General features: G+C 45.9%; 1 protein-coding gene across 1 annotated transcript in view; it reads right to left on the minus strand.

The window, feature by feature from the left end:
• Positions 1 to 763: 763 nt before the first annotated feature.
• The window catches only part of LOC309564917 (vomeronasal type-2 receptor 26-like), a gene marked incomplete at both ends in the record, with an annotated part of 58,878 nt that continues 46,743 nt past the window's right edge, over positions 764 to 12,898 (minus strand). Inside the window, one exon of the mRNA XM_082269613.1 lies at positions 764 to 1,671. Coding sequence (XP_082125739.1) covers positions 764 to 1,671 — 908 coding nt within the window. The remainder of the gene's footprint in view (positions 1,672 to 12,898) is intronic.

A 12,898-nucleotide genomic window follows, 5' to 3' on the forward strand; every position in this document is an offset into this window, starting at 1 on the left:
ACTCACTGTTTTCATTCATTATAAAGCATAGTAAACTGTATTCATCATTATGAATGAACAGGAAGCTGCTCAGCATAGAGGACTTCCCATTCATTCACTGTCCAGTGCTTCTGAGGATGCAGAGAAAGGGAATGGGGAATCTGTCGCCAGTGCATGTCCTATTAAATTATCAATGCACGAAGAATAATTTTATTTGCACTTTAGAGCTATTAGATACTGAGCTAATGCCTGAATGCGTTGTTTATTATTTTTTTAATCTGTAGTCAGATACTATTGACTGGGCAACCCAGAAGAGGAGTGAGAAGGTTTACAGTAATGTACTTCTCAGTTAGGTTATCTAGTAGTTGCCGACCATTTGCCAGAAAGAGACTTGAGTGATGCAGGACCAGAATATATGCTCTAAGGTTCCTCTGTATGTTCCACTCTCTAGTATCAGTCGGAGACATCAGGGTAGATGAGACTTAATTCATCAGAAAAGTAGTGTCAGTAAAAAAAATAAATAAATAACTTATATATTTTTTTTTTAGTATGTGGTACAAGCATGTATGTTTTTTTATTGTAGGTATGTTAATAAACATAAGATGATTTTACCTAGAATGATAATAAAATGTAATCTCTACTTACAGTATATCCTATTGAGTAGACCACTTTAAAGGATCATTGTACTTTAATAGACAGGAAACAACAGGATCCTTGTTAAGCAACTAAGTGGTATCTATTGACATCCAAAAAAGTACTGAAATTGATGATTTTTAAACCGTAATTATGATTTGACCTTATCAAAAATATTTTTTCTTGTATTTCTCTGAGGTTGTATGATAATTATATAACATTTAGGGAAAAATATGCAGCCTAACAATCCAGCACTGGAGGTCAGTATGGCGAATATCTCCACAGCCACCATGTATTTCCCTCTGGTGCTCAGATAGGCCGGGATCATGGCAATCCAGACACTGCAGAACACCAGCATGCTGAAGGTGATGTACTTGGCCTCATTAAAACTGTCCGGTAATGTCCTCACCATGAAAGCCAGAACAAAACTCACAGCTGCCAGAAACCCCATATAACCCAACATAGAGTAGAACCCGATAACTGACCCCTCATTACAGTGAATGATGATCTTCCCAGGATAGGAATGTATGTTATACTCTTGGTAAGGAGGAGACACTGACAGCCAAATAACGCAGATCAGAACTTGGACGGAGGAACAGGTTATAACAACAGAATTAGAAGTCTTCTCTCCCACCCACTTCCTCCAGTAGCTGCCGGGTTTGGAGGCTTTGAAGGCAATGAAGACTGTGATAGTCTTGGCCAGAACAGAAGAGACAGCGATGGAGAAGAAGACCCCAAATGACATTTGTCTCAGCATGCAGGTTATGTCCACAGGATGTCCGAGGAACAAGAAGACACAGGGGAAGCTCAGCAAGATGGAGGTCAGGAGGGTGAAGCTCACAGTTCGGTTATTGGCTTTCACAATTGGAGTGTCCCGGAATAAAATAAACAATGTCAGTATTGAGAGAGTTTCCAAAGAACAGAATATAGAGATAACATAAAAAGCTATAGCTATGATGTCTGTCTCGTAGGAGAGATAGTCATATGTTTTGGGAATACAGATAATTTTTCTCTCATCCGGCCACTTGTCAACAGGACATTTGTGGCAGACGTCACTGTCTGTGGGAGAAAAAAAGCACAAAGTACAAACTTTATGTTATTAAACAGAATAAAATCATCAGCAACTTAACACATATCAGGTACAGCATCTTTTCTTTAATAAATATTTATCACAGAAGAAATGTTTCTTAACCACTTCAACACAGGGAACTTTAACCCCCTTCCTGCCCAGACCAATTTTCAGCTTTCAGCACTCTCACACTTTGAATGGCAACTGCTCAGTCATGCTACCTTGTAACCAAACAAAATTTGTATCATTTTTTCACAAAAATAGAGCTTTCTTTTGGTGGTATTTGATCATAACTGGGTTTTTTGTGATATAATCAAAAAAACTGAAAAAAGTTTGAAAAAAAATACTTTTTTTTTAGTTTCTATTATAACATTTTGCAAAAAAGTACTTTTTCTTCATACATACATTTGGGCTAAAATGTATACTGCTACACATCTCTGTAAAAATAACCCAAATTAGTGTATAATATTTAGTCTGTGTGAAAGTTATACGTAGAGTCTGGAAGCTATGGTACCAATTACTGAAAGTTGATCACACCTAATGTACTGACTGCCTATCTCCATTCTTGAGGCCCTGAAATTCAGGACAATACAGATACCCCCCCCCCAAATGACCCCTTTTTGGAAAGTAGACAGTCCAAGGCATTTAGTAAGAGGCATGGTGAGTATTTTTGAAGTTGTAATTTTTCCCCACAATTCTTGGGAAAATGAAAACAATGTTTTTTTTTTCCTTCCACAAAATTGTCAATTTATAAGCTATTTCTAACACAGAGCATGTGCACAGCAAAAATGACATCCCAAACCAAACCCCATTCTGCTACTCCTCCTGATTATGGCGATACCCCATGTGTGAGACTTTTACACAATCTGGCTGCATACAGAGGCCCAACATCCAAGTAGCACCTTCAGGGTTTCTAGGAGCATAAATACACATATAACTTTCTGACTACCTATCACACTTTTGAAGGCCCTGGAGCACGAGGACAATGGAACGCCCAGAAAATAACCCCATTTTGGAAAGAAAACCCCCAAACATATATTCTATGAGGCATTATGAGTCTTTTGAACATGTCATTTATTCCACAGGTTTTTGGAAAATGTGGAAAGAAAATGAAAACCTACTTTTTTTTTTTACACAAAGTTGTCAATTTATAGGACATTTCTAATACATAGCATGTACATAGCAAAAATGACACCCCAAAATACATTCTGCTACTCCTCCTGAGTATGGTGATACCACATGTGTGAAACTTTTACACAGCCTGGCCACATAAAGAGATTTAACATCCAACTAGCACTTTCAGGTGTTCTTAGGAGCATAAATTACACACATCATTTTCTGACTACCTATCACACTTTTGAAGGCCCTAGAGCACCAAGACAATGGAAACACCCACAAAATGACTCCATTTTGGAAAACAGAGACCACAACGTATATTTTATGTGGCATTATGAGTCTTCTGAACATGTCATTTTTTCCACAAGTTTTTGGAAATTGTGGGGGGAAAAATGAAAACGTATTTTTTTTTTTTTACACAAAGTTGTCAATTTATAGGATATTTCTAACACATAGCATGTACATAGCAAAAATGACACCCCAAAATACATTCTGATTCTCCTCCTGAGTAGGGTTGAGCAAACACGGACTGTATTATTCGTGTTCGTACAAAATAATTGGATTTTTGTTACCCGAACACGGACCCAAAAACTTTACTATATATTTGGGTAAAAATCTGTGTTTGGTCATTTTAGTTCCGGGTTTTGTATGCATTGGCGCGCTTTTCAATAGCGGGCTTTCAACAGCCAATCAACAAGCGTTTAACTGGTGTGCCTTAAGCCATCCCAGCCATGCCTACAAATGTATTAGTAGCTGTGATTGGCCATCTGAAGCATGTGACCAAATCTTTATAAGTTCGAGCCAGCGCCGCTGCGTCATTCTGCTGTGTAGTTCAGGGACAGAGCGCACATCATACGTGCTGGCTGCTGATTAGGGACAGATAGGCAAAAATCATTTGTGTCCGGATAGAATTGAGGGACAGGTCGGAGTGTGTTAGGCAGGGCGAGTTGTAGGGCATTTTAGGGCGAGGCTGCTGATTTTTAGGGTCAGTGTTCTACAATCGATTTTGCTGTGTGGGGGGGGGGGGGTTTGCAGTGACCGATCTTATCAATCCTTTTAGGGAGAGGCTGGAGATAGGCAGGTGTCAGTGGTCCACATCGATTTTGCTGTGTGGGGGGTGCAGTGAACACAATCTTTTTTGCCCACTAAGGAGGAGGGAGAAAAGTATTTTTCTATCAGTCACTGTGTGCAGCGTTTTTCCTTCAGTGCTGTGCTGTGCTGACTGTGATAATACACTGCTGTGTTCACAAGTGCTATTATTGAGAGATTTCAAAAGTTATACACTTTTTTCTATTCCACTATTCAATATACACCCTTGGGTTAAAAAAATTAAATTGTGGCATAGTCTGTACTAATCTAGTTAAAAATTACAAACTTAAAAAAAAACTTTTTTTTTCCCCCTCCATAGCCTGCAGCAGAGCTGAATGATATAAGACACTGCTGTTCACATGTGCTATTGATAAATCACACCAATTTTATATCATATTTTCTATTACGCTATTCAATAAAAACCTTTGGGTATAAACAATTAAATTGCGGGATAGTCTGTGTTGGTACGTGTGAGATACACCTTTCCAATTTTTGGGGTGCATCTCATACTTCCGAGGATTTGAGGGTGCTGCCTGTTCTGAACTCCTCCTACTCCTCATCCTGCCTTTGGGGGTACAAAAAATAGTAATTGGGGCCTAGTCTGGTTCTGTACGTGTGAGATACATACACTTTTTTTGATAATATTTTCTATTCCACTATTCAATAAAAACCTTTGGGTATAAACAATTAAATTGCGGGATAATCTGTGTTGGTACATGTGAGATACACCTTTCCAATTTTTGGGGTGCATCTCATACTTCCGAGGATTTGAGGGTGCTGCCTGATCAGAACTCCTCCTACTCCTCATCCTGCCTTTGGGGGTACAAAAAATAGTAATTGGGGCCTAGTCTGGTTCTGTACGTGTGAGATACATACACCTTTTTTTGATAATATTTTCTATTCCGCTATTCAATAAAAACCTTTGGGTATAAACAATTAAATTGCGGGATAGTCTGTGTTGGTACGTGTGAGATACACCTTTCCAATTTTTGGGGTGCATCTCATACTTCCGAGGATTTGAGGGTGCTGCCTGTTCCGAACTCCTCCTACTCCTCATCCTGCCTTTGGGGGTACAAAAAATAGTAATTGGGGCCTAGTATGGTTCTGTACGTGTGAGATACATACACTTTTTTTGATAATATTTTCTATTCCACTATTCAATAAAAACCTTTGGGTATAAAGAATTAAATTGCGGGATAGTCTGTGTTGGTACGTGTGAGATACACCTTTCCAATTTTTGGGTGCATCTCATACTTCTGAAGATTTGAGGGTGCTGCCTGTTCCGAACTCCTCCTACTCCTCATCCTGCCTTTGGGGGTTACAAAAAATAGTAATTGGGGCCTAGTCTGGTTCTGTACGTGTGAGATACATACACCTTTTTTTGATAATATTTTCTATTCCGCTATTCAATAAAAACCTTTGGGTATAAACAATTAAATTGCGGGATAATCTGTGTTGGTACGTGTGAGATACACCTTTCCAATTTTTGGGGTGCATCTCATACTTCTGAAGATTTGAGGGTGCTGCCTGTTCCGAACTCCTCCTACTCCTCATCCTGCCTTTGGGGGTACAAAAAATAGTAATTGGGGCCTAGTCTGGTTCTGTACGTGTGAGATACATACACCTTTTTTTGATAATATTTTCTATTCCGCTATTCAATAAAAACCTTTGGGTATAAACAATAAAATTGCAGGATAATCTGTGTTGGTACGTGTGAGATACACCTTTCCAATTTTTGGGGTGCATCTCATACTTCCGAGGATTTGAGGGTGCTGCCTGTTCCGAACTCCTCCTACTCCTCATGCTGCCTTTGGGGGTACAAAAAATAGTAATTGGGGCCTAGTCTGGTTCTGTACATGTGAGATACATACACCTTTTTTTGATAATATTTTCTATTCCGCTATTTAATCAAAACCTTTGGGTATAAACAATTAAATTGCGGGATAGTCTGTGTTGGTACGTGTGAGATACACCTTTCCAATTTTTGGGGTGCATCTCATACTTCTGAGGATTTGAGGGTGCTGCCTGTTCCGAACTCCTCCTACTCCTCATCCTGCCTTTGGGGGTACAAAAAATAGTAATTGGGGCCTAGTCTGGTTCTGTACGTGTGAGATACATACACCTTTTTTTGATAATATTTTCAATTCCGCTATTCAATAAAAACCTGTGGGTATAAACAAATAAATTGCAGGATAGTCTGTGTTGGTACGTGTGAGATACACCTTTCCAATTTTTGGGGCGCATCTCATACTTCTGAAGATTTGAGGGTGATGCCTGTTCCGAACTCCTCCTACTCCTCATCCTGCCTTTGGGGGTACAAAAAATAGTAATTGGGGCCTAGTCTGGTTCTGTACATGTGAGATACATACACCTTTTTTTGATAATATTTTCTATTCCGCTATTTAATCAAAACCTTTGGGTATAAACAATTAAATTGCGGGATAGTCGGTGTCGGTACATGTGAGATACATACACCTTTTGATATCATATTTTCTATTCCGCTATTCAATATACACCTTTGGGTAAAAACAATTAAATTGCGGGATAGACTGTTTCGGTACGTGGGAGATACACCTTTCCAATTTTTGGGGCGCATCTCATACTGCCGAGGATTGCAGGGTGCTTCAGTCTGCCTCCTGCCTGTTCCGAACTCCTCCTACTCCTCATCCTGCCTTTAGGGTACAAAAAATTGTAATCGGGGCCTAGTTTGTGTTTGTACGTGTGAGATACACCGTTTTGTAAAATTTGTCCTATTCCGCTATTCAATATACACCCTGTTTGAGTGTAAAAAATTAAATTACAGCATAGTCTGTATCGGTACGTGTGAGATACACCTTTTAAATTTGTTTGGCGCATCTCCTTCCACCGCCGAGGATTGCAGGGCGCTTCAGTTTGCCTCCTGTTCCCAACTTCTCCTACTCCTTTTCCTCATCCTCCCTTTAGGGTACAAAAAATTTTAATCGGGGCCTAGTCTTTGTTTGTACGTGTGAGATACACCGTTTTTTATCCTTTTTACTATTCCGCTATTCAATATACAACCTTTTGGGGTAAAAAACATTAAATTGCGGCATAGTTTTCATATTTGACTGTGAGATACACCCGTGCGATACTGTTGTTGTTTTGTTCCGCTATTCAATAAACACCTTTCTAGGGCAAGATCATAAATTACAGAAATATGAGGAGACCGTCAAATAGGGGCCGTGGCCTGGGTCGTGGTGCTGCTGGTAGAGCTCCTGTTGCAAGGAGAGGACGTGGTCGATCTGTGCCAGCTACACGCACAAGTGAAACACCTTCCTCAAGTGTTAGTAGGCGACAGAACCTGCATCAGTATTTGATAGGGCATCATACGCCTCTAGAAGTGATGAGGCCAGAACACAGAGAGGCAATAGTAGATTGGTTTGCTGCTGACAGTGCCTCCAGTTCCTACACATTGTCTCCCACCCAGTCTACTGCAGAAAGGTCAGAGTTGGCACCTGCAGCCGATGTCCAACCATCTTTCACCTCACCCCCTTGCAAATCAGGCAAGCAATCTGAGCCCCAAGCCATACAGCAGTCTCTTCTTTTTGATGACTCTGTCAGCAGGGTTTCCCAGGGCCATCCACCTAGCCCTGCCCCAGAAGTGGAAGAGATTGAGTGCAGCGATGCCCAACCACTTATTTCTCAAGATGAGTACATGCAAGGACCATCGCAGCACGTCTCCGATGATGACAAAATGCAGGTGCCAACTGCTGCGGCGTTCAGAATTGTGGAGACCGACAAGGAGGGCAGGGGTGAAGACTGGGTGGAAGATGATGTGGAGGACGATGAGGTCCTCGACCCCTCATGGAATGAAGGTCATGCAGGTGACCTGAGTAGTTTGGAGGAAGAGGCGGTGGTCGCACAGAGCCACCAGCACAGCAGAAGAGGGAGCAGGGTGCAGAAGCGGAGCGGCCGTGCCCTAGACACTACGCCTGCTACTGCCCAATGCAGCAAGGGAACGAGTGCACCAAAGCCAGCTCAAAGGAGTTCTCTAGCGTGGAAGTTCTTTAGAAAATGTGCTGATGACAGGACACGAGTGGTTTGCACCCTGTGCAATCAGAGCCTGAAGCGAGGCATAAACCTTCTCAACCTGAGCACAACCTGCATGATCAGGCATCTAAGTGCAAAGCACGAGCTGCAGTGAAGTAGACACCTTCAAAACCAAGAAACGTCTCTGGCTCATCCTGCTTCCTCTTCTGCTGCAGTCTCGGCCGCTCCATCCACATCTGTAGTGATACCGGCACCTGCCACCCCGCAAACAGAGGATCTGTCAGCAACACCACCACCTGGGTCACCAACCATCTCCACAATGTCCCGTGGAAGCGTTCAGCTTTCCATCTCCCAAACACTTGAGAGGAAGAGGAAGTACCCCCCCACCCACCCGCGATCCCTGGCCCTGAATGCCAGCATTTCAAAATTCTTGGCCTTTGAAATGCTGTCATTCCGTCTGGTGGAGACGCACAGTTTTAAAAACCTTATGTCGGGGGCTGTCCCACAGTACGTCGTGCCCAGCCGCCACTACTTTTCCAGGCAAGCCATCCCTTCCCTGCACAACCAAGTGGGGGAAAAAATCAGGTGTGCACTGCGCAACGCCATCTGTGGCAAGGTCCACCTAACTACCGATACGTGGACCAGTAAGCACGGTCAGGGGCGTTATATCTCCCTAACGGCACACTGGGTAAATGCAGTGGCGGATGGGCCTGAGGCGGATAGCAGTTTGGCGCATGTCCTTCCACCACCGAGGATTGCAGGGCGCTTCAGTTTGCCTCCTGTTCCTAACTCCTCCTACTCCGCTTCCTCATCCTCTACCGCCTCCTCATCCGGACAGCGTAACACCTTCACCACCAACTTCAGCACGGCCAGGGGTAAACGACAGCAGGCAGTTTTAAAACTTGCCTGTTTGGGGGAAAAACCACACACCGCGCAGGAGTTGTGGAGGAGCATGGAACAGCAGACAAATGAGTGGTTGCTGCCAGCGAGCCTCAAGCCCAGCCTGGTGGTGTGCGATAACGGGCGACATCTCATAGCAGCTCTGGGCCTGGCCGGTTTGACGCACATCCCTTGCCTGGCGCATGTGCTGAATTTGGTGGTGCAGAGGTTCCTTAAAAACTACCCCGATATGTCAGAGCTTCACCACCAATAACTGGGCCTCCATGCGAGACCTGTGTGCCTTGTTGCGCTGTTTTGAGTACTCCACCAACATGGCCAGTGCCGATGATGCCGTTGTCAGCTTAACTATCCCACTTCTATGCCTCCTTGAAAAAACAATTCGGGCGATGATGGAAGACGATGTGGCACAGGATGAGGAGGAGGAGGAGGATGAAGAGGTAACATTTCCAAGGCTTTCAGGGCAGTTATTCACAAGGGGCTCTGAGGGTGGGTTCCTGCACACACAAACTCCAGGGACACAATTGTCCAGCAGGGGCACAGTTCTGGAGGATGAGGAGGATGAGGAGGAGGAGACGGAGGAGGAGATGGAACCATGTTCACAGCAGGGTGGCACCCAGGCCAGCTCATGGCCATCACTGGTGCATGGCTGGGGGGATACAGAGGACACGGACGATACACCTCCCACAGAGGACAGCCTTTCGTTGCCTCTGGGCAGCCTGGCACACATGAGCGATTACATGCTGCAGTGTCTCCACAACGACCGCTGAGTTGCCCACATTCTAACTTGTGCTGATTACTGGGTGGCCACGCTGCTGGATCCCCATTACAAGGACAACATACCGTCCTTAATTCACTCACTGGAGCGCGATCGCAAGATGCGCGAGTACAAGCACACGCTGGTAGACGCGATGCTGCTGGCATTTCCACCTGACAGCGGGGCCACAGTGGAAGCACAAGGCCAAGGCAGAGGAGGAGGAGGAAGAGGTCGCCAACGCAACCAGGGCACCGCCAGCACCTCAGAAGGCAGGGTTAGCATGGCCGAAATGTGGAAAAGCTTTGTCAGCACTCCACAACAAACAGCAGCACCAGCAGCTCATATGGAACGTCTTAGCAGGAGGCAGCATTTCACCAACATGGTGGAGCAGTATGTGTGCACACGCCTACATGTAGTGAATGACGGGTCTGCCCCCTTCAACTTCTGGGTCTCCAAATTGGGCACATGGCCTGAGCTTGCCCTTTACGCCTTGGAGGTGCTGGCGTGCCCTGCAGCCAGTGTATTATCTGAACGGGTATTTAGCACGGCTGGGGGCGTTATCACAGACAAGCGCAGCCGCCTGTCCAGAGACAATGTGGACAAGCTCACGTTCATTAAAATGAACCAGGCATGAATCCCACGGGACTTTTCCGTACCTTGTGCAGAATAGCAATGGATACCGACCTTACCCACCCATTGTTCTATTTTTGCTCTTTCTCACTCTTTTGGGGTGTACCCTCATTTAAAATTTCTGAAAAAAGCAGTGTTGGCTACCTCGTCCTCCTCAGGGCCAGATTAACATAGGGGCTATTGGAGCTGCAGCTCCAGGCCCCTACCTTAATATAGGCCCCGGGTTGGCCATATTCACTGTTACCGCTCTTCTGTCACTTGTAAACACAGAAGTCTGGCTACTATGCTCGCTTCCCCAGGCAGCTCCCTCAGAACCTCCCCCCACAGCACGAAGGCCGGACAAGGAGGGACAGTTGCGGATGCATGGATGTGTTTATGGGCTTCAGAGACAGCATCCCATGTTGAATTAGGCATGCATGGCTGCACCCTTCCTCCTCTGGGTGCATGCCAAGGCACAGCCCTTAAGGCCCTTCAAAATCCTCAGCACCAAGCCCATGATGCTCTTAATCCTGCCCTGGTCCTCCTCCACCGCCACTTCCACCTACACCGCCCATAGGTGTGCGCAGCCTATTGCATTAGGGTGTGCACCCCAAAGTTTAAATACACATGCATGTGTTTGCCTACATGTACATGGCCCCGATACATTACTCTCCCTGCTGGCAAAGTGAAATAGAGCAGAGCAGGTCCGAGGGAGATCTTTCCCATCTCCTCACTGGCAAACAGAGCGATAATGCTATGTGCCCTAGGTGATTAGGGTGTGCCCAGGTACACCTGGCTCACCCTGTGCGCACGCCTATGACACCGCCACATCCACCACCACCTCAACCTCTCTCCTACTCCATACTCCGTTTTATTATTTTTTTTTTTTTTGTTGTTTTAAGTTATTTCCCTATCCACATTTGTTTGCCGAGCACTTGCCATGTTCTTAACTACGTTTCACTGCCATTTGCAGCACTCTAGCCCTTTCCATTGGTGTTTTAGAGCCATTTTAGTGCCTGAAATTTCGGGTCCCCATTGACTTCAATGGGGTTCGGTGTCCGGGAAAAGTTCGGCAAAAGTCCGGGACACGGACCCGGACTTTTTTTTCAAGTTCGACCGAACCCGCCGAACACGGACATCCAGGTGTCCGCTCAACTCTACTCCTGAGTATAGAGATATCACATATGTGAGACTTTTACACAGCCTGGCCACAAAAAGAGACCTAACATCCAAGTAGTACCTTCAGGCGTTCTAGGAGCATAAATGCACATATAACTTTTATTTATTTATTTTTTTTATAATGTTTTTATTGGTATAAATTGCAAAACAACACATTGCAAAAGAGTAAGAAAAAGGCACAGTATAAGTGACAAGAATAGAGATAACAGAAGCAATAACAAAAACAATAACAAGGATATTCCACAGGTGAATCTATATTAATAAAAGCCGTTTGTCCCTGCGTCCAGACTCTAGATTCCCTGTGTCCGTGATGTTGCGCTACTGCGCATGTGCACCACGGACAGCCGTTGGGGGGCGGGGTTAAACTGCTGCGTTAGTTATGGAGGAGTTTCTGAGGTGAAGACAGTGAAGAAGATGAAGAGGATTCGATGAGTAAGTGGTAAGGGGCGGGGATTGGAGTTGCAGGGGGGGGCCGTGCGCAGACGGCGGGAGGAGGGCCGCGGGGAAGATGGCGGCGCTGTGACTGACATTCTGGCCCAGGCCAGGGTAGAGAGGGCGGGGACACCGGGCAGTGAGCGGCGGCCCGGGATTCTCAAGCACGGCTGGGGCTGCTTCTCTGGTTCCTTCTGCCCTCCAGAATGACGGTCCGTGACCGTCCGTCTCTTTCTATGTCACGGCGGTGCTGGTGCATAAAGTTACTGAGGTGAGCTGGCTGTCACGGCGCCGACGATCCCTCCCCCTCCCAGTCTCCCACACAGACGATGAGACTTCACGCTCCATTAGCTTAAGCATGTGATTGCAGGTGAGGGGTGAGCCTGAGGTCACAGAGTCATGAGAGTGAGTGTCTGAGTGAGCAGTCCGGTTTCATCCATGCTATGGCTGAGTGTCCCATTTTCTAGGTTTTTTTTCTCTTGGTAACGGTAAGGAGCCTGAACTCTGCCTTCATTGTGGGTGTGTGTGTGTGTGATCTCTGCTCTGGATACCCAGTGTGGTGCGCCAGACGTCTGTACCATGCCCGCACAGCGCCAGACGTCTGTACCATGCCCGCACAGCGCCAGACATCTGTACCATGCCCGCACAGCCCCTAACGTCTGTACCATGCCCGCACAGCCCCTGACGTCTGTACCATGCCCGCACAGCCCCTAACATCTGTACCATGCCCGCACAGCCCCTGACGTCTGTACCATGCCCGCACAGCCCCTGACGTCTGTACCATGCCCGCACAGCCCCTGACGTCTGTACCATGCCCGCACAGCGCCTGATGTCTGTACCATGCCCGCACAGCGCCTGATGTCTGTACCATGCCCGCACAGCGCTTGATGTCTGTACCATGCCCGCACAGCCCCTGATGTCTGTACCATGCCCGCACATCCCCTGATGTCTGCACCATGCCCGCACAGCCCCTGATGTCTGTACCATGCCCGCACATCCCCTGACGTCTGTACCATGCCCGCACAGCCCCTGACATCTGTACCATGCCCGCACAGCACCTGAAGTCTGTACCATGCCCGCACAGCCCCTGATGTCTGTACCATGCCCGCACAGCGCCTGATGTCTGTACC

This window comes from Pelophylax lessonae (assembly GCF_965119305.1).
Source record: "Pelophylax lessonae genome assembly, chromosome: 1".
Classification (NCBI taxonomy): domain Eukaryota; kingdom Metazoa; phylum Chordata; class Amphibia; order Anura; family Ranidae; genus Pelophylax; species Pelophylax lessonae.